Below are 22,938 nucleotides of genomic sequence, written 5' to 3' on the forward strand. Positions count from 1 at the left end.
TATAGCAGCAGAACCAGGTTCAGGTTCAGGACTCGACGTTTCACACAAAAAAACTCAACCCAAACCTTCATTTTCTTTATTGGCTCCATCAACATGAGACACATGGAAACTCGACTCCAGACCAACGTTTAGCTGCTGCTCACAAACACAACACAGGACGACTGTGGTCAGAACAACTCGGTTTAAAGCAGCAGCTTCCTTTGGTTCATCAATCAAACAGTCAAACCTGAAGAGAGCTGAGGCCTCCAACTGATGATTTCATTTAGAGAAATTTAAATGATTACAAATTAAATTCTGCGTTAGTTTTGCATCTTAAAGCCTCCGTACATGAGTGAGCTGCTTTTCTCAAACGGAACATTTTTCATGTTTAAAACCTTTTGAACCTAAATCAACTTGTCAGTATCAGAAATGAAAAGTGAGCAGCTTCACTTTTAGACACGTTTTCAAAGTAAAGTTTTATCTCCGCTGATAAAAATCTGAAAAGAATAATTAGACGTTTTCCACTCGTGTTTCTGTGTGAGGACGGTGATGAAGAGGAAACCTGACTCTGAGGGGAAGTCCTCTCTGCTTTGGCACTTTACTGAGCCTGCACCTCAAAGACTGAACAACAGAGGACAGGTGAAGTGTGTGTGTGTGTGTGCGTCACACGGTGTGTGTGGACCCTCGGCTCAGGTAGGTCTTGATGGTGTCGATGAGCTCGCTCTCCTCCTCCAGCGTCAGGTCGAGATAATCCTCCTCGTGGTGAGAGATGTCCTCCAGCACCTCGCTCACCAGCTCCTCGTCCTCTGCAACAGCAAACAGCCTTCAGCTCATCCACACACACTCTGTCCACCTGAGGCTCTGACACCTGTCTCACCTGTCTCACCTGTCTCACCTGTCTCACCTGTGGAGTTGGAGGAGGTGGTGGGCTCCTCTGAGGAGGGGGAGGTGGAGGAGGAGGTGGGGGTGGAGGTGGAGGTGGAGGGCGGGGACAGGACGCCCTGGTTGTCCAGCAGCAGCTGAGTGGCCGACTGGACGTCTCCACCCGTCAGTCGGAGAGCCTCCTCAGACGCCTCGCGCTCGAAACCCAGGTACAACAACTGAGGAGACACAGAGAGAAAACCTCAGCTGCTCCACCTGTGCTCCACCTGTGCTGTCTGAGCTGGACTCAGTAGAACACATTGACTTAGGTGCTGTACCTGCTCCACCTTCTCTGGACTCCACCCTCCCTCTGTGTTGTTGTTGGTGGCCTGAGCAGCCTGACTGGAGTCCTGGAGGATCTGAGACAGAACAGCATCAGAGGAACGAGTCAGTGAAGAGGCAGCAGATCGTTTACTGTTAGTGTAATCTCAGGGAGTATCTGCAGTATTTTCAGCTGTAATCTCAGGGAGTATCTGCAGTATTTTCAGGTGTAATCTCAGGGAGTATCTGCAGTATTTTCAGCTGTAATCTCAGGGAGTATCTGCAGTATTTTCAGATGTAATCTCAGGGAGTATCTGCAGTATTTTCAGCTGTAATCTCAGGGAGTATCTGCAGTATTTTCAGCTGTAATCTCAGGGAGTATCTGCAGTATTTTCAGATGTAATCTCAGGGAGTATCTGCAGTATTTTCAGCTGTAATCTCAGGGAGTATCTGCAGTATTTTCAGCTGTAATCTCAGGGAGTATCTGCAGTATTTTCAGCTGTAATCTCAGGGAGTATCTGCAGTATTTTCAGCTGTAATCTCAGGAGTATCTGCAGTATTTTCAGCTGTAATCTCAGGTAATCTGTGGGGGTCTGACCTGGCAGGCTCTGTTGACGTCTCCGTCAGCGCGGTGCAGAGCTCTGGCGGCGTCTCTCCTGGAGAATCCCAGCTCTGTGAGGACGGTGATGTCCTCCATCCTCCTCCTCCTCTTCTGCCTCTCCCTCTGCTTCAGCTCCTCTCTCTCCTACAAACACATGGTCACAAAGTTAAACCCAGCGAGCGCAGAGATCTGGACCCACATCAGGTCCAGGACGAAGCAGAGACGGAGCGTCACCTGTCTGCGGCTGCTGATGTGGAAGGCGGCCTCCTGCAGGTCTCCCTGACAGGCTCTGAGTCCGAGCCGGGCCTCTCTTTCAGTGAAACCCAGAGTCATCAGCTGAGCCATTTTCTCTGAGTCCAGACACAGACGGCTGTACAGAGACTCCACCTGAACACACAACAACCACGTCAGGTGTCTGTCAGCTGCAGCAGCTCCTCTCACACCTGACACACTGAACTCACCTTGGACAGCTGCTGCCGGGCCTGAGAGTCGTTTCCCTCGAGGAAGGAGAGGAGACTCTGCAGGAGGTAGAGCCGCAGGAACAACACCTCCTCTCTGCCTGTGTTACCCTGACAACACACACACACACACACACACACACACCATGAACCGTTTGATTCACACACAGAGGAGCATCTGATCAGGACAGGTCAGTGGATGTGTCACCTTGATCATGAGCAGCCTCTGCTGCTGTTCTCCGTAACACTGCAGGAAGCAGTCCTCGGCTCTCTGCAGCCGACTCCGGCCGTCGTCCAGACACGACAGAGCCTCCAGAGCTCGGTAACACCACACGATGTCCAGCTGCAGGACGGCGTAGTTATCCACCGAGCTGAGCAGCGCCGAGTCGCACTTACTGAAACACACACACACACATTTACACAGCGCGTCGTCATGTTCTACTGCTGCTGAACAGACTCCAGCTGCTCCACAGATGTTCCTATGTGGAGGAAAAAACAGGAAGTATCTGCAGCTCGGTGACCTCTGACACCTGCTGATGTCAGAGGTGAGGTCAGGAGCGCGTACCTGAACTGCTGGTCGGCCTGCAGCAGGTGACACAGAGCGTTGTCGTACTGCTTCCTCTTCATCAGAGAGCGACCTTTCTCATGGAAACCCATGGCCAGGATCAGAGCCTGACACACACACACACACACACACTCTGATGAGTCATCATCAGTGAGTAAAACCTAAATCAGCTGCTCAGTGATTGGTTCTTCTTCCTCCCACCTTCCTCTCCTGGTGGGGGATCTTCAGAGGGTTTCCCTTCTGGTCTGCGATCTCCAGGAACGGCGTGGTGTCAGGGTCCTCGCTGCCGTCTGACAAACAGCAGAGACATGGAGCACAGGTTAGCTTAGCTTAGCATAAAGAGCAGAGACTTTTACTGTGGAAAAATCAGCAGGAAGTGTAGAGTCACCTCCACAGCAGCTTAACATCAGTCAGGAAACAGTAAAGAGGGATTAAGAGGATGGAGATGGTCTGAGAGGAGAACGTGACTGACGCCTTTAAAGACTAAAGACCAGACTGCAGAGGTGTCTCAGAACTTTCTGATCACACCCTTTAACAGTGGAAATAATGGCTGGAGACCACACACAGACCAGGTCTGGAGTACCTCTCTCTGACAGGATCTGGAAACCTTTCTGGGTCCTCTGGAGACTCTCGTTCTGCTCCTTCTTCTTCTGCTCCTCCTCGCTCATCTGCTGCTTCAGCTCGGCGTCGCTCACCTTCAGCACCATCACCTTACTGTGGTTCTTCACGCCCTGCTCGTCCAGACGCTGGTCTGAGACAAACAAAACACTCAGGTTCCTGTCCATCCACTCACTGATTTGAGGACCAGCTGTGTGTTCCAGCGCTTCACCTGCAGGACGTGTGAACTCACCTACAGACAGAGTTTTCCCGTTCAGGATCAGTTTGATGTACCTGAGGCCGTACTCGTCTCCGATCCTGCAGCAGAGACACCAACAAAGAGTGTGAGAGGAGAAAGGACACGAGAGCTGCAGAGACCAGAGTGAGCGTACCTGTCCACCACCTCCTGAACCGACACGTCCAGCCTCGTCTCCAGGAAGCTCTTCTTCGACTTTGGATCCTGAAAACAAACACACGTCAGCTCTTGTGCTGTCACAGGTGAGGCTCAGGTAACAGGTGGAGACAGAGGACGAAGAAGAAGAAGAAGCTGTCAGTCTGTCACCTGTCTTTCTCCGGTCAGTCACCTGTCTTTCTCCGGTCAGTCACTTGTCTTTCTCCGGTCAGTCTCCTGTCAGTCACCTGTCTTTCACCTGTCTTTCTCCGGTCAGTCACCTGTCTTCCTCCTGTCAGTCTCCTGTCTTTCTCCGGTCAGTCTCCTGTCAGTCACCTGTCTTCCTCCTGTCAGTCACCTGTCTTTCTCCGGTCAGTCACCTGTCTTCCTCCTGTCAGTCTCCTGTCTTTCTCCGGTCAGTCACCTGTCTTCCTCCGGTCAGTCACCTGTCTTTCACCTGTGCGTCTACCTTCCTGCTGTCTCTGGGCAGCAGCAGCTCCAGCGTGGCCACGTTGGTCTCTCTGTACGTCTTGTTTCCTTTCCCTCTCTTCACCGTCTGAGCTCTGATGGACTCCAGAGCGCCCCCCACCTCCGTCACCGACAGACCCAGCTGGGGGGCGTAGCGCTCCGCCAGCTCCTGATGTTAGAGAAACACAGTTAGCAGAGCAGCGTGTGCAGCGATGATACAGCAGAAGGTGTGAGCTCACCTGTATGTGCGGCTGTCCCGGCTGGTTGTCCTCGTCGGTGTACGGGGGGTTCCACAGCTGGATCTTCTCCTGCTTCAGCAGCTTCTTCAGCTTCGCCTCCGTGTTCTGCTCCGCCATCGTCTCTGAAAAACAACCAGAGAGCAGGAGGATGAAGGAGAAAGTGAAAGTGGTTGCTGGTGGAATTCCCCTGCTTTTTATTTCCTGCTGAGTCACTACTGCTGAACTTTAACCAGCTGCACTAAAAGGATCCAGAGCTGCTGATCCCTGTGTCTCTTTAAGAGAGAACCTTTGGAGCAAGGACGGTATCACCACCAGACTCCATAGAGAAAAACAGGGATTTAACCAGGAGCTGCTGGAATACCACTGCCTCCATCTGTTAGTGTGTCTGTGTTACTGTGTGGTACTTTTACTTCACACAGTAACACAGACACACTAACAGATGGAGGCAGTGGTATTCCAGCAGCTCCTGGTTAAATCCCTGTTTTTCTCTATGGAGTCTGGTAGAGATATATAGAGATGTTTATTGATCAGTTGATTTATGTGAGTAACTGTATCTATCAGATAAAAGAAGTGCAGTAAAGAGTATAAATGTAGTGTAACGTAGCAGAAAATGAACATAGGTCAGGTCAGTTTTAAAGGTGAAAGGTTGTCAGATGCATTGTGGGAGATGTAGGACCCAGTGTAGTTAAAATCAGCTTCGCTCCAGAAAACAGTGAATGTTTGATTTCTGAGGTTTGACGAAGCTTCATCCCAACAGACAGTGAACCACAGAGAACTACGATGATCACTGACACTGAGTGAAGGAAGCGGAGACTTGAATAAACAGTTGTTAACCACAGCAGCAGGTTCAGCGCCAGTGAAACGCAGTTAGTCTGATTCAGACGAACATCTGCTGCCAGGTCAAACTTAGCTGCTAGCTTCAAACACAGATGGTTTCTGTTCGTCCTCCTTCAGTCCACCGATGTTCAATGTTCCTGTGAGTTACCTGGATGTCAGAGGACACGGGGACAAACAGCTCCGCGCTGTGAAACGTCTGTAAAAGCTCCGGTAACCGTCTGCTGCTTCTTCAGCTCCGTGATGTTGTTGTTGTGGGTTTGTCGTTTCCGGGAAGGAGGTGACGACAGAGAAGAGGAGGTCTCACTTCGAGCACGTTTCACGATCCGGTTTAACGTAACCGACGTCTGACGAAGACACGAGAGAAGCTCGGCGTCTCTGAAGAATAGACGATCTTTGATCTGCTACGGCGCCGCACGAGGGTCAAACGTCCTGATGATTTTATAATAAAGTTCGACCAAACGACACAAAGCAATGAAATTAAATAAATAAATAAAATAAACAGAGTAATAAAATAATGTTTTACCACCTAAATAATTAGAATTATTTTATTACCGAGAGTAAAATAAAATTAAACATAAAATAAAATGAGCAACACAACGAAGACTGATAAAACAAAACAAAAAACTTGGTCAAATTACAGAAAAAAAGAACAAACACAACAAACCAATAAAACTCATTAAAGTTAATACAGCAGTAATCTGTTACAGTACTTAGTTACTCTAGTTACTCAGCTCAGCTCTGGTGTGTTTAAAGAAGTCAATCCGTCAGTGTTCAGCAGAGCTCACCTGCTGCATGGAGGCAGACAGGTAATAAAACACCTTGTTAAAATGGGACTTATTCTGATTTATGATCAAAGTAAAGACACAGAGATTATATAAACTCACTGGAAGCTTCATGAGGAAAGTTCTGTGGTAAAAACCAGTTTTATCTGAGGAGTGATGTCACAGTTGGAGGCGTGGTCACAGAGCTCTCTGCCAATCAGGACTCACTCCTCCTCCTCTGTCTCAGAACAAGAAATCATTTTCTCATCAGACTCTAAATGATTTAAGGTGAAAATCCTGAGGACAAATCTCATCTTCACCTTTAACCATGATCAGTTACAACATCAAACAAGATGATATATGAAACTGAATGATGCTGTTACTGATGAGAGAGAAACTACAGACCTGATCATTTATCAGCAGATCAATGAATGAATGATAATAAACTAAAAACATGTGCATGATGCTGAATTAGACAGACGACAGTATGTTCCATTATAAGAACTAAATTAAATCTTATATTACATCTTTCAGCGTGTTACAGAGATTCAGATTTGAAACAAATGACCTGAAAATATTTGCTTTACTTGATAAAATGTAAATATCAAAAACAGTAAATGAGAATATGATCAATGCTCCACATCAGTGTTTGTTGTTGAGTTCACTGATCTCTGAGGAATATGATGAGCTGTATGAGGCTGTTCTCAGACCACAGACACAGCAGACAAACACTTTCTGAATGTTCTGTAACCAGGAGGAGGAGGAGGAGGAGAAGGAGGAAGAGGAGGAGGAGTGTGAGTGTGTCTGCAGTGACTGTGTAGAAGGACAGAGCAGCAGCAGAGTCCAGATACACTGATGATCCTCTGTCAGATCCAGAGGAACACACAGGGATGATGGTGGACTGGACTCTGTGTCTGACAGTGGAGCTGTTCTCAGATCAGTTCAGACTGCAGCACTGAGAGTCATCTCCACTTCCTCTGATTTCTCTGTCAGTCACTGCTGGAAGAAGCTCTCCTCTCCACTCTACCTCCCAGTAACATGGACCAGACACAGACTCTCACCTTGATGACTCAGCACTTTATTTCCTGTTGAAATGAGACAACAAACAGTGTCAGATCAGATCTGCTGCTTCCACAGTTTGATGAATGAGGACCACTGTCTCTGTACATGCTGTGAGGCTGTCAGCTGGAATCCAGCTTTATTTCCTCAACACATCAACACAACAACAACAGTCGTCTTCACATCAACTCAAACACATCATCACAACCAGCTTCTGGCTGATCTGATTGGCTGACTGTTCTCTGTCTCTCTGTCTTTCTGTCCAATCCTGAAGCCTGTCACCATTCTCCTCTCACAGCTTCACTGAGGAAAGCAGCCACTGAGAAGGTCCCAGCTTTACAGGAAACACTGGATCTCTGCTCTGATACTAACTGTGTTTAGGACAATACTGATGGAAGCAGCATGGACTGACTCCAGATACTGACCTCACAGTCTGCAGTCTGTAGTCTGGGTCCTCCACAAGATCTAACAGAGGCTTCAGGTCTGAATCCTTCAGGTCGTTTCTGCTCAGGTCCAGTTCTCTCAGATGGGAGGGGTTGGACTTCAGAGCGGAGACCAGAGAAGAACAGCTGATCTCTGACAGCCCACAGCCTCGAAGCCTGCGCAGAATACAGATAAAAAAAGATGAAATGTATTACATCATCAGCGTGCTAGAAATCATTTTAAGCCTTTGTTTTTTTGAAGACAGACCATCGATAAGAGAGAGATGACAATGGACTAACCCAAGAGTCTCCAGTCTGCAGTTGGTACTATTCAGTCCAAAACACAGCTTCCTCACTCCTAAATCTTTCAACTTGTTTCTGCTCAGGTCCAGTTCTCTCAGATGGGAGGATCCAGACTTCAGAACTGAGGCCAGACAAACACACCTTTCATGTGTGACAGAGCACTTTGACAACCTGCACAAGAGAAGGACGTGAGTTGAAAACAGCATTGCATATTTATATGTGCAAGTAAGGTGGTAGGGATGTAACTGTATCGTGATGTGACTGATGAAGTGAGCGTTGTGTCCTGAAATAATCTATTACATTTCTGAGTGATCACACTGCGCTGTACGAAATAACTCTGGTGAACAGATCATCTTCATCTTGACACTGAAACAGTGTCTGGAGAGTGGATTCCTCTCTCATCAGGATTTTATTTCTGCAGTTTACATTAAGAAGGAAAAAAATAAGAACTCTAATATCTGTTTTCATTCTTTCTTCATTAAATATATCTTTAGATGTATCTTGAGTGTATTGAACAGTGAGCTCTGTATAGAGTATCAAAACAGCAAACAGATCCCCTACCTCAGAGTCTCCAGTCTACAGTCTGGACTCTGCAGAAAACCACACAGATCCTTCACTCCTGAATCCTGCAGGTCGTTCTCACTCAGGTCCAGTTTTCTCAGATGGGAGGGGTTGGACTTCAGAGCTGAGACCAGAGAAGAACAGCTGATCTCTGACAAACTGCAGTTCTTCAACCTGAATAAAGGACAAATAAAAAGATAACTGGTTTACCTCAACCTGGAGTGCCTCCCATTAATGTGGCTATTGTGGTTCTATGGGTTGTGCTAACTTTGCACTTATCACATCCATTGTTTATACATTTTCATCTTAATATGCAAATTTCGTTCATTTTACGCCATTTGGGGACATAGTATTTGAACATTCTCCTCCTAGTGACTTTCTCATATCAACCTCAAACTCGGTCAGTATACTCTTTGTGATTAAAAGTTATCAAAAGCCCGAGTCATCGTTGAAGGGTGTGGCTGTTACAGCACCTCAACTTTCACCATCAAGTGTGGTCAGGAAAGCCTTTAGACCTTCATGTCTTACTGTGAAAACTGTGAGGTCTGTAGCAGTGTGGAGGATATGATGCTTCTCCATGGAGTGGTAACTTAGGTATTAAATGTCCAATTTGGCCCAAACTTGACGTATTTGATAAGAGTCCCGCCCTGAACACACTTACATGCGTCTTGTTCATGGGAGTAGCAAAATGGCTCAATAGTGTGCCCCAAAATTTTTCAAAAACCCCTTGCCATTAGGCTTAGTTTGTCCCAGGTGGACAAAATTCGGTTTTTGTTGTTGTCAAAGGTTGTGACCTCAAATTTCGAGTCAAATTTCATGTCTGGCCATGAATCAGGAAGCTCATGTAACTCAAAAATATTTTGTCCAATCTGCGCCAAATTTCACAGGTTCAATCCGAGGCCCCTTTAATTTGTAACCAAACAGGCTTGAATTAGTAGTTCTGCTAGCATTAAAACATAATATTAAATTTCTACCTCAGAGTCTCCAGTCTACAGTCTGGACTCTGCAGAAAACCACACAGCTCCTTCACTCCTGAATCCTGCAGCTTGTTGTGACTCAGGTCCAGGTCTCTCAGATGGGAGGGGTTGGACTTCAGAGCTGAGGCCAGAGAAGAACAGCTGGACGGTGTCAATTCGCAGTTATCAAGTCTGTAATTGCAAGATAAATATGGCATCAGACATGTATTAGAGAAACCCTGCTGCTCAGGTAAAAAACACAAAATCAAGACAGTATGAAATAAAACACTAAGTGAACTGACCTCAGAGTCTCCAGTCTACAGTGTGGACTCTCCAGTCCAGCAGAGACCACCTCCACTCCTAGATTCTCCAGATAATTGTCACTCAGGTCAAGTTGTCTGAGGTGGGAGGGGTTTGACTTCAAAGCTGCGGCTATGGTGTTACAGTGTATGACTGACAGTTCACAGCCAGAAAGTCTATGAATACAGATAAAATATGCAATGATCAGTGAATCATAAGAAACCTTTGGCAGATCTGAAAAATCCTAGATGCTAAACTGCACAACATTCTGGAACAGAAATGAAATTTAAATTTAACTTATTTACATAACACAAAAACAATATTAACTACACAAACTCTCTGGCCCCACAAGACTACATCAGCACTTACTGAGCTTTTCTGCAGTTTCTCACTGCTGGAATCAATCGTTGTTTTCCCTTTGTTGATGCTCTGTACTTCTTCAGGTCCAGCTCATCCAGAACCTCCTCTGACATCTGCAGCATGTAGGCCAGAGCTGAGCACTGGATCCCAGAGAGTCTCTGCTCTGATCTGTTCTCTGACTTCAGGAACTCTTGGATCTCCTGATGAACTGAGTGGTCGTTCATCTCCATCAGACAGTGGAAGATGTTGATGCTTCTGTCAGGAGAGATGTCATATGTGTCCATCCTCTTCAGGTTGTTGATGACTCTCTGGATGATTTCTGGACTGTTCTCTGTCTGACCCAGCAGACCTCCTAAGAGTCTCTGGTTGGACTCCAGAGAGAGGCCATGAAGGAAGCGAACAAACAGGTCCAGGTGGCCATTTTTACTTTGAAGAGATTTTTCCATGGCTCCCCTCAGGAAATTATTTATGGATGAGTAATGGTCAGTGTCCATGTCATCTTCAATGAATGAATCATCAGAATCGCTATCTTCCAGGAAGTCCTTCAGTACCTGTGTGTTCCTGTTGGTGAAACAGTGGAAGATGTAGACTGCAGCCAGAAACTCCTGAACGCTCAGATGAACAAAGCAGTAGACTGTTTTCTGGAAGATCACACTCTCTCTTTTGAAGATCTCTGTACAAAGTCCTGAGTACACCAAGGCCTCTGTCACATCAAGACCACACTGCTCCAGGTCTTCTTGGTAGAACATGATGTTTCCTTTCTCCAGATGTTCAAACGCCAGCCTCCCCAGCTTCAGAAGAACTTCCCTGTCAGCCTCCGTCAGCTCCTGTGGACTCGTCTCATGTCCCTCATGGTACTTGTTCTTCTTCCTCTTTGTCTGAACCAGCAGGAAGTGTGAGTACAGGTCAGTCATGGTCTTGGGCAGCTCTCCTCTCTGCTCTGTAGTCAACATGTGCTCCAGAACTGTAGCAGTGATCCAGCAGAAGACTGGGACTCCACACATGATGTGGAGGCTCCTGGAGGTCTTGATGTGTGAGATGGTTCTGTTGGACAGCTCTTCATCACTGGATCTCCTCCTGAAGTACTCCTCCTTCTGTGGGTCAGTGAAGCCTCGTACTTCTGTTACCCTGTCAACACATGAAGGAGGGATCTGATTGGCCGCTGCAGGTCTGGAAGTTATCCAGACCAGAGCCGAGGGAAGCAGATTCCCCTGGATGAGGTTTGTCAGCAGCTCGTTGACTGATGACTTCTGTGTGACGTCAGACACAACCTTCCTGTTGATGAAATCCAGTGAAAGTCTGCTTTCATCCAGGCCGTCAAAGATGAACAGAACTTTACAGACAGCCAGCTTCTCTGCTGTGACCTTCTGTAATGTTGGATGGAAAACATGGAGCAGCGTGAGAAGACTGTACTGCTCATCTCTGATCAGGTTCAGCTCCCTGAACGAAAGCAGAACCAGCAGACTGACATCTTGGTTTTCCGAGCCCTCTGCCCAGTCCAGAGTGAACTTCTGCACTGAGAAGGTTTTTCCAACACCAGCGACGCCGTTGGTCAGAACCACTCTGATGTGTCTCTGTTGGTCAGGTAAGGCTTTAAAGACGTCCTGGCACCTGATTGGAGTGTCATGGAGGGTCTTCTTCTTGGAAGCTGTCTCCAGCTGCCTCACCTCATGTTGGGTATTAACCTCTTCACTCTGTCCCTCTGTGATGTAGAGCTCAGTGTAGATCCTGTTGAGGAGGGTTCTACTTCCTGTTCCATCAGTTCCTTCAGTCACACGTTCACATCTCCTCCTCAGACTGATCTGATGTTCATCTAAAACCTCCTGCAGACCACTATCTGCTCAAAGACAACAAACACTGTCAGACTAAAGACAAACTGACAATCTGATGATTCTTTTCATCAGCTACAGAAAAACTAAAGACAAGCAGAGAAAAGCTTTTTCATGTTGTGCTCTTTAGAATCATCTTAAATGTCAGAGCTGTGTGATAGAACAAATGACTCTGTAGAAAACAACAAGTCCTGTTTTCAGAAATGATGACATCAGCAGACACATGTTCAGTCTTACTTTGTACAGTGCTGGTCTGACTGGCTGTCTGCAGTCCAGGTCCTGGTCTTGGTCTTTTCCCACACTGGGGACAGGAGGAGTCTCCTGATGAACCAGACTGGTCCCAGTCTGAGGTGATGCACTGTCTGCAGAACCAGTGTCCACAGCTGGTAGAGACTGGATCCTTCAGGACGTCCTGACACAAAGAACAGCAGGACAGCTGCTCCTCCTCTCTGTGAAGACATCAACACATTCATCATAACACGTTCCATCAGTGGTGGAGAACTCACAGGTTGACTGCAGCTCTGTGATCTATAGTCTGTATATTATTTGCAGTGATCCAGATTCAGAGCTTCATCATCAGTTCCTCTGTGAAGCAGCTGGAGTCACAGATCAGGAGATCACAGGAGAAGAACAGCTCTGACTGTGTCAATGAAAACAAGACCAGCTCTGTGTCTGAAGAATCATTGATCTGAGCTGCTTCATCTTGTAGACTGGATCATGGCGCCTCTGTGTTTTACAAACAGTAAAGTCACTGTTGAAGGAGCCACATTAGCTCAAATTAACACTGCAGGAGAAATGAGTCAATAAAGCTTTAATTTATTTTTAACAGAGGCAGAGCTTATTTCATAGGATTATTTATCTATTTACTTATTTATTGACGTAAATGGTATTTCATACTGGAACACCTATTTCTACTACAAAAAAATACATCTGAACTCTGAATCATCTTCAGCTCAGTTCACAGTAGAAACAGTCTCTTACTTTGTGTCTGAGGGTCCAGGTTCATTACTGAAGTTTGGAGGAAGTCCTTTGGACCAGTCACTCTTCATAGAGAGACAGGTGGATCCTGTGGACACTGCTCTCCATCTGTGGAAACAACATGTATTTACACATATTAACACTTGTACAAAGATTTGAACAGATTTTAAACCTGCTTCTCTCAGACCTTAAACCTCCTGCTGGACTGATCAGTCAGTGGTGATCAATAACATTCAGCAGGGTGGTTAAAGACATTTCCAGTCCCTGCTCCTGGGGTTGGGCTCCACTTACTGGTTCCATTTTGGATCTGGTTCCAAGTTGGTAAAATAACTGGAGTTTCTATGAGAGTCAGTGTCAGACTCGTCTGCTGACTGCTCCATAAATCACTATTATCATTTCAAACTGTGTCAGTAACGTAGATAGATCACAGGACAATGACTGGTCCTGCACCAACAGTAAAGTCACTGTTGAGGGAGCCACATTAGCTCAAATTAACACTGCAGGAGAAATGAGTCAATTAAGCTTTAATTTATTTTTAACAGAGGCATAGGATTATTTATTTTTCTAGAACACCTATTTCTACAACTAAAGAAATACATCTGAACTCTGAATCATCTTCAGCTCAGTTCACAGTAGAAACAGTCTCTTACTCTGTGTCTGAGGGTCCAGGTTCATTACTGAAGAATAGTGGAGGTTCTCTGGACCAGTCACTCTTCATAGAGAGACAGATGGATCCTGGGGACTCTGCTCTGTCCTCCTCTTCCTCCAAATCATTCATCTTCTCTGGTCTGAGAGGGAAACCTGTAACACTGGAGACACAGTGAAATAAACCCAGTCAGTTCCCAGAAATGTCTGATTAATTACACATTTATAAAATTAAAACCACAAAAATGAAACAACTTGTGAAGATGTGACCTCAGGCTGAGACACTGTGACTTTATATTGGGAGGTTATTTTTCTAAAATACAGATTAACAGATTAAACAGATAAACTCAGCAGATTAATCAATGATGAGATGAATCATTATTTCTAGACCTGATATTAACACTCTGATCACTTCCTGTTTCTCCTCCTGCTGCGGAGTTAAAATGGCGTCTGGACTGACGTCATACTTTCACTTTCAGTCCCCCTCTCTCTGTCTCCTCTTCTCTTGTTACAAATCTTTGAATCTGTGATTTTCTCTGTAGCTGCTGGAGTCACAGAAAACTCAGGAGAAACTACTTTTCTCTCCAGGTTTTACTCTTTATCTACTTCAACTGACGCGACTTCGTCTCTGTTCGCGCGAACACAACAGGTTCGCCTCCGTAAAATCTGCACAACAACGGCCAGCCGCTCCTAACGGAGACAAACGGTTTAATAATCTCCATTTAAAGTCGTTCACAGTTTACTATCATCACTTCCAGCTCGAAGTGTGAGCGGGAATTTAAGTTAAGAACTTTCTGAACCCTCTTTGAATTCCTCATAAACCGACAGAATTAACGTTTGTTTTTTGGAAACGAACCATTAAACCACACCTCTCCCATTTATGCACGCACACACACAAACTAGACACTAACTAATCACAGTTAATACAGACTCAACAGACCGACATCTTAACCACCGTCGCACCGTTTAACACGAGAGTTTGTCAACCCTGACTTCCTCTGATGACCCTGTGTTAAACCAGAGGAGGTTAAAGTCGCTTCATAGCTCAGGCTCGTGGACCAGGTGTGAACAGAGACTCTGAGTCTTTAACACACTGCAGTGTTTCCTCACTCAGCTTCTCTTCCCGCCTCTCCACGCGCTCACTTTAACATGAAAGGTGTCGGAGGTAACGAAGAGAAAACTCACCAGCTTCTTCTGACCACAGAAACCTTCACACCTTCATCACACCCACGATTAAAACTTCTCTCTCGGTCCTCTTCTGTGTCTCTGTTAGAAGCACTACCGAGCCCCACCCGTCCCTCGCGGGAGCGCGCACAGGTGAAGGCGGAAGTTACCAGTCACTGTAATGATATCAAAGTCCATCCACGTCACCTTCTTCCTCGGGCTCAAAGTTATTACAGTTCACAGAAGCTAAAACCTAAAAATACTGGACTGGACGATAATGTAGCTTCAGACTGAACCAAGACAAGTCTAAACTTATAGTCTAACACATATTATTCCTTCACTTCACTGAAACTTCAATAAACCAACGGAAGAGCTGACAGACAGAAAAGTCCAACAACAAAGAGGGAAAATAAAAACCAGCTCCAAAGTGACCGTTAACGCTAACGTTACATTTCTTTGCTAACAACGAAAACTTAGCGAACTGATTTTAAACATTAACTCAAAATACTGACAGACAGGTGAAATAATTAAACTCACCTTGTTTCCTCTTCGACTGAAGAAAAATAAATCATTCACCTCTCCCACACAGCCTTTAATTTAAACATAAAACACCGGGAGTTACCGTTTCTGTTAAGTTTACCGTTACTGTCAGTTAACGGTTATCACTTCCGACTACGATCCTTTCAAAATAAACTCCACGGGAAGTACAAAAAATAAAAGCACCTAAAAAAAAACTTTACATCTATTTAATAAGGAAACAAACCATATGGAGGTTATTTACAACTATTCCTCAGATTCAGAAGATATCAAACTGTTGATAACCTATCTCTGCTGCAAACAGCATTTAAATCAATGATTTCAGTTTGATTGATCAGTCTGATTATTGGTGACCTTATCCATGCAGGCTGGGCTCGGGGCTGAGCTGCTGTTTGTTGGAGGATTTGTTGAAGTGGTTGGTTATAAATCACACTTTATCTTTTGGTAAATTCATTTTCAGCTGAATGAGTTGGAATAAGGGGGGTGTGTCATCATCATCATCAGTTGTGGATGTGTTCACTGTGAGTGAGCAGTTTAACCACTGGTTCTTTTCTCCTGTTTACATTAAAGTTATTCAGAAATCTATGAGCAGAAAAAGCAAAGATTGGAAGGAACATGTTTCCTCTGCTTCCCTCAGATTCATGTTGCGACCCCTGGCTGGGCCCCGACCCTCAGTTTGGGAACCATCAGTGTAAATATTCAGCGGTCACACAAAACAACACACACACAGAAAGTGTTTGATAAAAAACCTGTTTTCTTCTTTTAGTTTGGGTTTATTTATTGTACATGATTACAGCAGTGGTAAGAGTCACAGGAGTTTGGGGTCAGAGGTCAGAGGTCAGAGCTGGGGGTTTAGAAGTAGTTGACGACTCTGCGGATGGACTGGATGTTGGGGTTCTGGGCCTGCCACTCGTTATGGCTGCAGTAGTCTCCACGCTCCACGATGTACATGCGGCCACGGAAGTTTGGCTCCTCGTACATCACCCAGCTGAGGACGGAGGAGACATGTGGTCAGACTCACACACAACACACACAACCTCATCATCCACTGATCTGCTGCTTCTCTGGAGTGTTTGGACTGTAACACGTCCACGTCACAAACATAAGATGTGCTCAGTTTACTGTCATCACAGGCTGAGAATAAACGTGTGTGTGTGTTGAACTCACGCTCCGTCTCCGTAGACCTTGACCGAGTTGATGCAGTTCTTGGAGAATCCGCGGCTCTGCAGGAAGGGACAGTCGTCGCAGATGTCCACACACTGACCGGAGAAGTTACAGCCCTCGAACAGCTCGATGCGGTAGTGCTCTCCGTGCTGATGGAGAGAGACGGAGTCAGGTCTTTGATTTACCTCAGCCTGGACCAGTCAATGAATATTAAAGAGCATAAACCCTGTCAGAGGTGGTTACCATGCGGATGGGCTTGCAGGATCCCATGTGGTCGTTGTGGGAGTTCCACCTCTGAAACTCTGGGTACTCTCCGTGCTCCAGGATGTACTGCTGGCCCTTAAAGTCAGGGTGGTCGTAGCAGATCCAGGCTCCGCTCTCCACACGGATGGAGTTCACCCTGAAAACACACACGAGGGATCAGGCTCCAGTGTTACTGAGGCAGAGAGAACCAACCCTTAAACCAGAAACATCTCTATATATCTCTGCCAGACTCCATAGAGAAAAACAGGGATTTTACTGGGAGTTGCTGGAATACCACTGCCTCCATCTGTTAGTGTGTCTGTGTTACTGTGTGGTACTTTTACTTCAGTAAAGTATCTGATTACTTCTTCCACCACTGAAAGTCTCACAGTAACACAGACACACTAACAGATGGAGGCAGTGGTATTCCAGCAGCTCCTGGTTAAATCCCTGTTTTTCTCTATGGAGTCTGGCAGTGAGAGAGAGAGCGTTTGCTCCTCCATCAGCTGTAGATACGTCCTCTGTTAGATGGTCACCAGTGTCCCAGCTACCAGACTCAGTAAGACGAGGATTTAAAGTGTGAAGAGGTGAAGGTGCGTTCGTGTGTCACCTGTTCATGAAGCCGCGGTCCTGGAAGTTATCACAGTCTCCTCTGACCTCCAGCTTCCTGCCGGTGAAGCACTTCCCCTCATAGAAGGTAATCTGCAGGAAAAAAGATCAGTGCTGTATCTGCTGTCTCCACACACACACACACACACACACACACACACACACACCTGGGCTCTGTTTTCATCCTCCCTCTCACAGGGAACAACAAACACCACAGGTCTGATTCTACAGCAAAAACAAATGTTCTTCTGTGTCAGAGCAGAAACAAAGAGCAGCTGAACAAAGCCAACTACAGAGGTCAGAGGTCAGAGGTCAGAACCCTGTTCAGTCAGTAAGAGGTCATCCAGGTTCAACTTAACTTTTATTTTGTTAAAGTTCCAGATGTTTCTGCTGAAAACTCAACAGCTGTCTGCTTTTCAAAATAAAACACCGTCATCCTCAACGTTAAAACTTTGTGATGAATAAACAGAATGTTTCCCTCAGAGCTGCAGCTGCTCAGTAACAGGAACATCACACCAAACTCCATTCAAAAACCAAGCAATTTAATCATCTGACCTCCGACACATCAGACCCATGAATGACCTGTCAGAGTGTAGTTCAGATTCAGGACCCTGTCGATCCAGACTGGAGTAAAGTCTGGATCGACTCTCCACCTTTTAACCCTTTCATTTCTCCACCAGCGTCCTGCAGCCGCCTCGTGCTACTCACCTTTCCAGAGTACTGCGACATTTTAGCCCACTGGATGTCGTCCAACCTGGCCCACAACCACACACACAGTGTAACAGAGAAAAAGTTGGACACCCCAATATATACGGCAGGGGGGCGAGCGAGGGGCGAGCGAGGGGCGAGGTCTGGACCCGGCGGACAAAAGGCGAGGCTTTAAAGGTTTCTGCTGCCTCGACGCTTTCCCTTCATCCTGATGTGTCTGCTGATTCTGCTGTGTGTGTGTGTGTGTGTGTGTTGGCTCAATAGAATGTGCTTGGCCGGAGCTTTGCAGGTCAATGATACTGCACATACCACTGCTTCTATAGAGACAGACAGACGCACAGAGCTACTGTCAGAGCTCTTATACACACTGATCACAGCATCATCACACACAGGAGCTAAAGCCGAGGCTCAGTTCTGTCTTCACTGTGACCAACACACACACACAGATGGAGGAGGAGGTTAAACGTGCTCCATCACAAACAGAATTCTTCTCAGTGAGATGTATTAAAGCAGCAGCAGTGTACAGGTGCAGCTGGTTTGATCTACATGTTAGAAACCTCACATTTAAAGCTCATTTCAAAGCTTTAAGCCAAAGACCAACAGATCCACGGTGGTGCTGAAGCATCAGGTAACTGCTGCTCTCACTCCTGTAACAGGATTCATTTAAAGCTGAGCTGCTCTGTGTGTGTGTGTGTGTGTGTGAGCTTCTGTAGAAACAATATAAGAACAGAACAAACACTCTGACTTCAGATGCTTCTCATCTGGCTGATCTTCTCACATAAAACCTGGAGCTCAGAGTGAGCTCTGATTGGCTGCTGTTGACCCACCTGTTCACACTCACCATCAGACGCTGTGGGTCGGTGTCAGGTCCTGATGCTGCACTGCCCCCCGCTGGTCGCACTGGATATGACCCCGGTGGAGCTGCAACAGTCAGTCTGTTAATGAACTGAAAGAATCATCAGGAGCTGTTTTTAAAGCTGCTTTAAACAACAGTGAACCGTCACAGCTGAGAGGCTGCAGCTCATATTTCACATTTATTTCACATGATGGATGATGATATTCACTGAGACAGTCACTTTGGTTTAACTGAATCAAATCCTGACTCTTATCTCAGGTCAGGAGATCCTGTTACCATAGCAACCGACTCTCCCGTCCTCCTCTCTCCTCCTTGAGGAACCTGAGGACAGGTGAGTCTGAGCGAGGCAGAGAGGGAGAGCAGAGAGCCAAGATGGCCGACACTGGTTTCTCAGTGAAAACACACAGAGCAGGTTTTAGCCAAACAACAGAACAGAGCTTTAATGAGAACAATCATAGAAACACAAAGATCTCTTTTCTTCACATATAAAAGGGTTTTAATAGAAGAGTGATGAGGTGAGGGGAGCAGCAGTGTCCTGATCAACATGTGGTCAATAAATAAAAACAGTGATAAACTGCTGAATAATGTGAATAAATCCAGTCGTGATTACAGCTTTCTTCCTTAATTCATGCATTCTCCATCTGAATATTTTCTGGCCTTTGCTCCAGTCAAATGTTTTATTCCAGGTCCTTGATATACAGCAGACATCAAACCAAACCCCATTTGAAAATCTGTTCATTTAGTGTCGTCTTGCAAATTAGCCACTACCCTGAAGCTGTGAGAGAAGACCTGATGCCTGTTACAAATGCTCAGTGTGTGAAAGTGAAATAAAATCACCTTTCAACCCCCTCACTACTGCCCTCTGCTGTATTTTCACAGAGCGGGACGTTATTCAAAAATCAATATTTAACACAGTCCCTGTAAACTCAGCAGAGTCCGAACCCTCAAACATCCAGCTCACTGCTGATGTTCAAAATCTACAGTTCACAGTTCAGTCTGAAACATCAGCACTGAGTGTGGAGCAGGTTTCTGTGTCCTCAGGTTTAACAGAGGATAAAACAGGGATTATTCTGTTGGCATTTAACAACTACATTTCCCATGAGGCTTTAACAGTGCTTCTTTGTGCTCATGGACAGAAAACATGTGTTTTAGTTTCCCACTGTGCAGATCATCATTAAATCATTAAATCAGGGACTTTTTGAACAGAGTTTGGTGTGAGCTCTTCATGACGAGTCAACAGAAGACAGGACTAACATGGAAGCAGTTAACACAGTAACTGGACCTCGGAGCTGGTCTCTGCTGCCTGCTGGGCCGTCAGTCGCTGCAGTGGACGGTGATGGGGGGGCGAGGTTTTTGGAAGCTACATCATAGAGCAGGGAGTCCGATTCTGCGGCTGACCCGCCTCCATCTTCTCCACCTCCAGGATCATCCTCCTGAACACCTCCACCGCCGTCTGAGAGGAGGAGGAGGCAGGAGAGGTCAGTTAGCACCTGATGACCTCCCTCTGTCTGCTCCTGCAGGTGCAGCTGTCTGCCTGCAGAGGGCAGCACTGCAGCTGTGTGTCTGACCTCACCTGGTTTTCTTTGGCTGAAGACTCGAGGAAGGCGGCGTTCCACGACTCTGCCAGAGCTTTGCCCTCCTCGAAACTGATCACCCTACACAACAACAACAACACAACAACAACAACAACAACAACAAACAGATGTCCTGTAGCTTCCTGCAGCTTCTGTTGCTTCTTTGCCTCCCTGCCTTTAACAGAAGTGTCACTAATGAACCTGTTGTTTAATGAAGACTGACCGGGACACCGCCGTGTTTGACTTAACTTGGTGCTGATTCTCTTCTCTTCTTTCTCCTCCTCCCTTTTTCATCCCTTCAATCCTTCCCACCCTCTCCTCCCTGTTCTCTCCATCCTGTCTGTCCTTTCTGCTGTAAGAGCTTTTTCTCGCTGCTCTAATTGGATCTCAGATCAGTCTGCAGAGTCTCACACACACACACACACACACACACACACACACACACACACACACACACACACACACATACACACACACACTCAGTAACTGGAGCTGCAGCTTCAGGAAACAGACACCACTGCAAAGATCAAACTGCTTGAACCACATCACCTTTGGCTCAGAAACTTCCAGCATCAGACCTGGACCTGAACCTGGACCTGGACCTGAACCTGAACCTGGACCTGAACCTGAACCTGGACCTGAACCTGGACCTGAACCTGAACCTGGACCTGGACCTGAACCTGGACCTGAACCTGGACCTGAACCTGGACCTGGACCTGGACCTGTGAGTGAAGCAGCTGGACGATATTTTGTCCAATCAGATCAAATTTCTGAAGGCTTTTATTGTGAAGCAGCAGCAGGAAGTTCAGGTGTTTCTGTTTGTAACACAGTTTGTGTAAAATGATTGATTGATTAATGATTATTTACTGATGTGCAGTCACAGGTGTCTCACCTCTCCATGTGCAAGTCCTTCTTATTTCCAACTAAAATGATTGGTACTCTGAGGAGAGAGAGAGAGAGAGAGAGTTCAGTCTGACAGGAGACAGATTATCAACAATAAAACATTATGACATTATAATAAACTGACTGTGTGTGTGTGTGTGTGTGTACGTACTGGACGTTTCCCACCATGTCCAGCAGCTTCTCATGGATCACTCTGACCACCTCAAAACTACAGACGCACAAAAACACACAACACACTGACCGACAGTGTTAACGAGCCGCTCTCACTGAGCTCGTTAACACTGTCACAAACAAACTGGATTAAACCACTGGGTTACTTTTGTTTTTGTTTTATTATGATCATTATCTATTATCAACTTCTGTAGAACATTTGTTCAGTTTTTCGTTCCTTATTTTTCAGTATATTTATATATAATTCTTGCAGTGCAGAGGTGGTAAAAAGGGAGGCTGTTGGAAACACCTGGACTGTAGTTTTACCTTTTGTAGGACGTTACAGAGTAGATGAGGATGTAACCGTCGACGTCGATGGTGTAGCTCTGAGGGAAGATGGAGTACTCATCCTACAGCACAGACAGGTGAAACAGCAGCAGGGAACAGTCTCAGTATCTCCTCCCAGGTGAAGCTGGTTCCTTGTGTATTTGACAGGAACGATGATGAACAGCTAACTGACACCAGAGGAACTCACCTGTCCGGCCGTGTCGACCAGCTGCAGGTTGTACTCCTGACCGTTCACCGTCATCGTCTTGGTGAACGCTGCCACACAAACAGAGACTGTGTTAGAGCTGCAGTCAGAGCTGAAGCAGAGCGGCGAGCGACCAATAAGAGCGCAGACTCACTGTTCTCTATGGTGGGGTCGTACGAGTCGACGAACTGTCCCTCCACAAACTGGATGGTGAGAGACGACTTCCCTGCAAACACACAACAACACACAGTGACAGCCATGTTGTTCTTCAGCTCAGAGGTCTGCTCTGACGTTCTACAGTCCTCACCTTTTCCCGCCCTCAGGTATGAGCGAGTACCAACAAACAGAGCGAGATAAAGATCATTATAAATATTTAACGTCCCTCTGCACTGATGTGGTCTGTAGTGAAAACACTGAGACACACCTGTCAGGTGAGTCACTGTCAGGTGAGCATGTGGTCCACACAGGGCCTTCCTGCCGCAGCATCAGGACCACACCTGCACAATCTGATTGGCTGCTGGCTAACCAATCCCAGCCTGCGTCCAATTACGGCTGCGTGGACGGCTTCACGTCAGTTCAGTCCGGAGACATTTAACAGCCCCCCTCCCGCCCCTCGCTGTCTCCGTGTCTCATGTGGACCCGTGACGGGACAGACGGTCTACATGCTCCTGAGGGACAGAGCTTCATATGGACTAACAGTAGTGGCGTGGCTCAGACTGACACGCGCCCCGGTGAAACGTCGCCTGAAAAGCGAGATGACATGAGCGGGACTTACCCACCGACCTGTAGCCCAACACGGCGATTTTCCGGGATTTAGGCTGCGGCATGGTTTTATTTCGAGCATCCAGACGTGCGGACAGAGCATCAGAGCTCCTGCATCATCGCTTCCCGGAGCAGACCGGACTCACCGCATTACTGAGGAGCGCTCAACGCCGATTGGCTGCCCACACGCAAGGAGGCGGGCCTTCGTCGCGAGTGTGCGTTCCGATTGGCTTGAAAAAGACGCA

General features: G+C 46.5%; 4 protein-coding genes across 10 annotated transcripts; all 4 read right to left on the reverse strand.

Annotated features, from left to right (window-relative positions):
- Positions 1-62: 62 nt before the first annotated feature.
- LOC108891450 (NEDD8 ultimate buster 1) lies at positions 63-5,626 on the reverse strand. Of its 3 annotated transcripts, none has more exons than XM_018688560.2 (15): positions 5,466-5,626; positions 4,481-4,602; positions 4,243-4,410; positions 3,775-3,842; positions 3,636-3,700; positions 3,369-3,536; positions 2,987-3,075; positions 2,786-2,892; positions 2,429-2,615; positions 2,224-2,331; positions 1,997-2,149; positions 1,760-1,906; positions 1,179-1,259; positions 875-1,079; positions 63-785 (listed from the first exon to the last, which is right to left on the reverse strand). In XM_018688560.2, exons 2-15 carry the CDS (start codon positions 4,595-4,597, stop codon positions 643-645), a joined length of 1,806 nt encoding a protein of 601 aa, XP_018544076.1. In that variant the 5' UTR covers positions 4,598-4,602; positions 5,466-5,626; the 3' UTR covers positions 63-642. The 3 variants fall into 3 exon arrangements, with proteins under 3 accessions (XP_018544076.1, XP_018544075.1, XP_018544074.1); XM_018688559.2 differs by having other exon boundaries at positions 884-1,079; positions 4,231-4,410; XM_018688558.2 differs by having other exon boundaries at positions 4,231-4,410.
- Positions 5,627-5,848: 222 nt separating this feature from the next.
- LOC108891445 (NLR family CARD domain-containing protein 3) lies at positions 5,849-15,316 on the reverse strand. 5 transcript variants are annotated; one of them, XM_051067732.1, is made up of 12 exons: positions 15,193-15,316; positions 14,677-14,831; positions 13,497-13,655; positions 12,850-12,954; positions 12,106-12,317; positions 10,049-11,879; positions 9,682-9,855; positions 9,398-9,571; positions 8,424-8,597; positions 7,860-8,033; positions 7,563-7,736; positions 5,849-7,163 (listed from the first exon to the last, which is right to left on the reverse strand). In XM_051067732.1, the coding sequence occupies exons 3-12, from the start codon at positions 13,622-13,624 to the stop codon at positions 7,157-7,159; spliced, it is 3,153 nt and encodes a 1,050-aa protein (XP_050923689.1). In that variant the 5' UTR covers positions 13,625-13,655; positions 14,677-14,831; positions 15,193-15,316; the 3' UTR covers positions 5,849-7,156. The 5 variants fall into 5 exon arrangements, with proteins under 5 accessions (XP_050923689.1, XP_050923687.1, XP_050923688.1 ...); XM_051067730.1 differs by lacking the exon at positions 14,677-14,831 and having other exon boundaries at positions 15,193-15,300; XM_051067731.1 differs by lacking the exon at positions 14,677-14,831 and having other exon boundaries at positions 10,049-11,876; positions 15,193-15,299.
- A 648-nt stretch (positions 15,317-15,964) lies between these two features.
- On the reverse strand, positions 15,965-18,147 carry LOC108891449 (gamma-crystallin N-B). The gene is made up of 5 exons (XM_018688557.2): positions 17,917-18,147; positions 17,210-17,301; positions 16,600-16,756; positions 16,360-16,505; positions 15,965-16,180 (listed from the first exon to the last, which is right to left on the reverse strand). Exons 1-5 carry the CDS (start codon positions 17,935-17,937, stop codon positions 16,045-16,047), a joined length of 552 nt encoding a protein of 183 aa, XP_018544073.1. The 5' UTR covers positions 17,938-18,147; the 3' UTR covers positions 15,965-16,044.
- Positions 18,148-19,185: 1,038 nt separating this feature from the next.
- On the reverse strand, positions 19,186-22,906 carry LOC108891448 (GTP-binding protein Rheb). The gene is made up of 8 exons (XM_018688556.2): positions 22,707-22,906; positions 22,086-22,157; positions 21,935-22,002; positions 21,727-21,809; positions 21,401-21,457; positions 21,239-21,286; positions 20,346-20,427; positions 19,186-20,225 (listed from the first exon to the last, which is right to left on the reverse strand). The coding sequence occupies exons 1-8, from the start codon at positions 22,756-22,758 to the stop codon at positions 20,133-20,135; spliced, it is 555 nt and encodes a 184-aa protein (XP_018544072.1). The 5' UTR covers positions 22,759-22,906; the 3' UTR covers positions 19,186-20,132.
- Positions 22,907-22,938: the final 32 nt, after the last annotated feature.

Source organism: Lates calcarifer, unplaced genomic scaffold, assembly GCF_001640805.2.
Source record: "Lates calcarifer isolate ASB-BC8 unplaced genomic scaffold, TLL_Latcal_v3 _unitig_1963_quiver_745, whole genome shotgun sequence".
Classification (NCBI taxonomy): domain Eukaryota; kingdom Metazoa; phylum Chordata; class Actinopteri; family Centropomidae; genus Lates; species Lates calcarifer.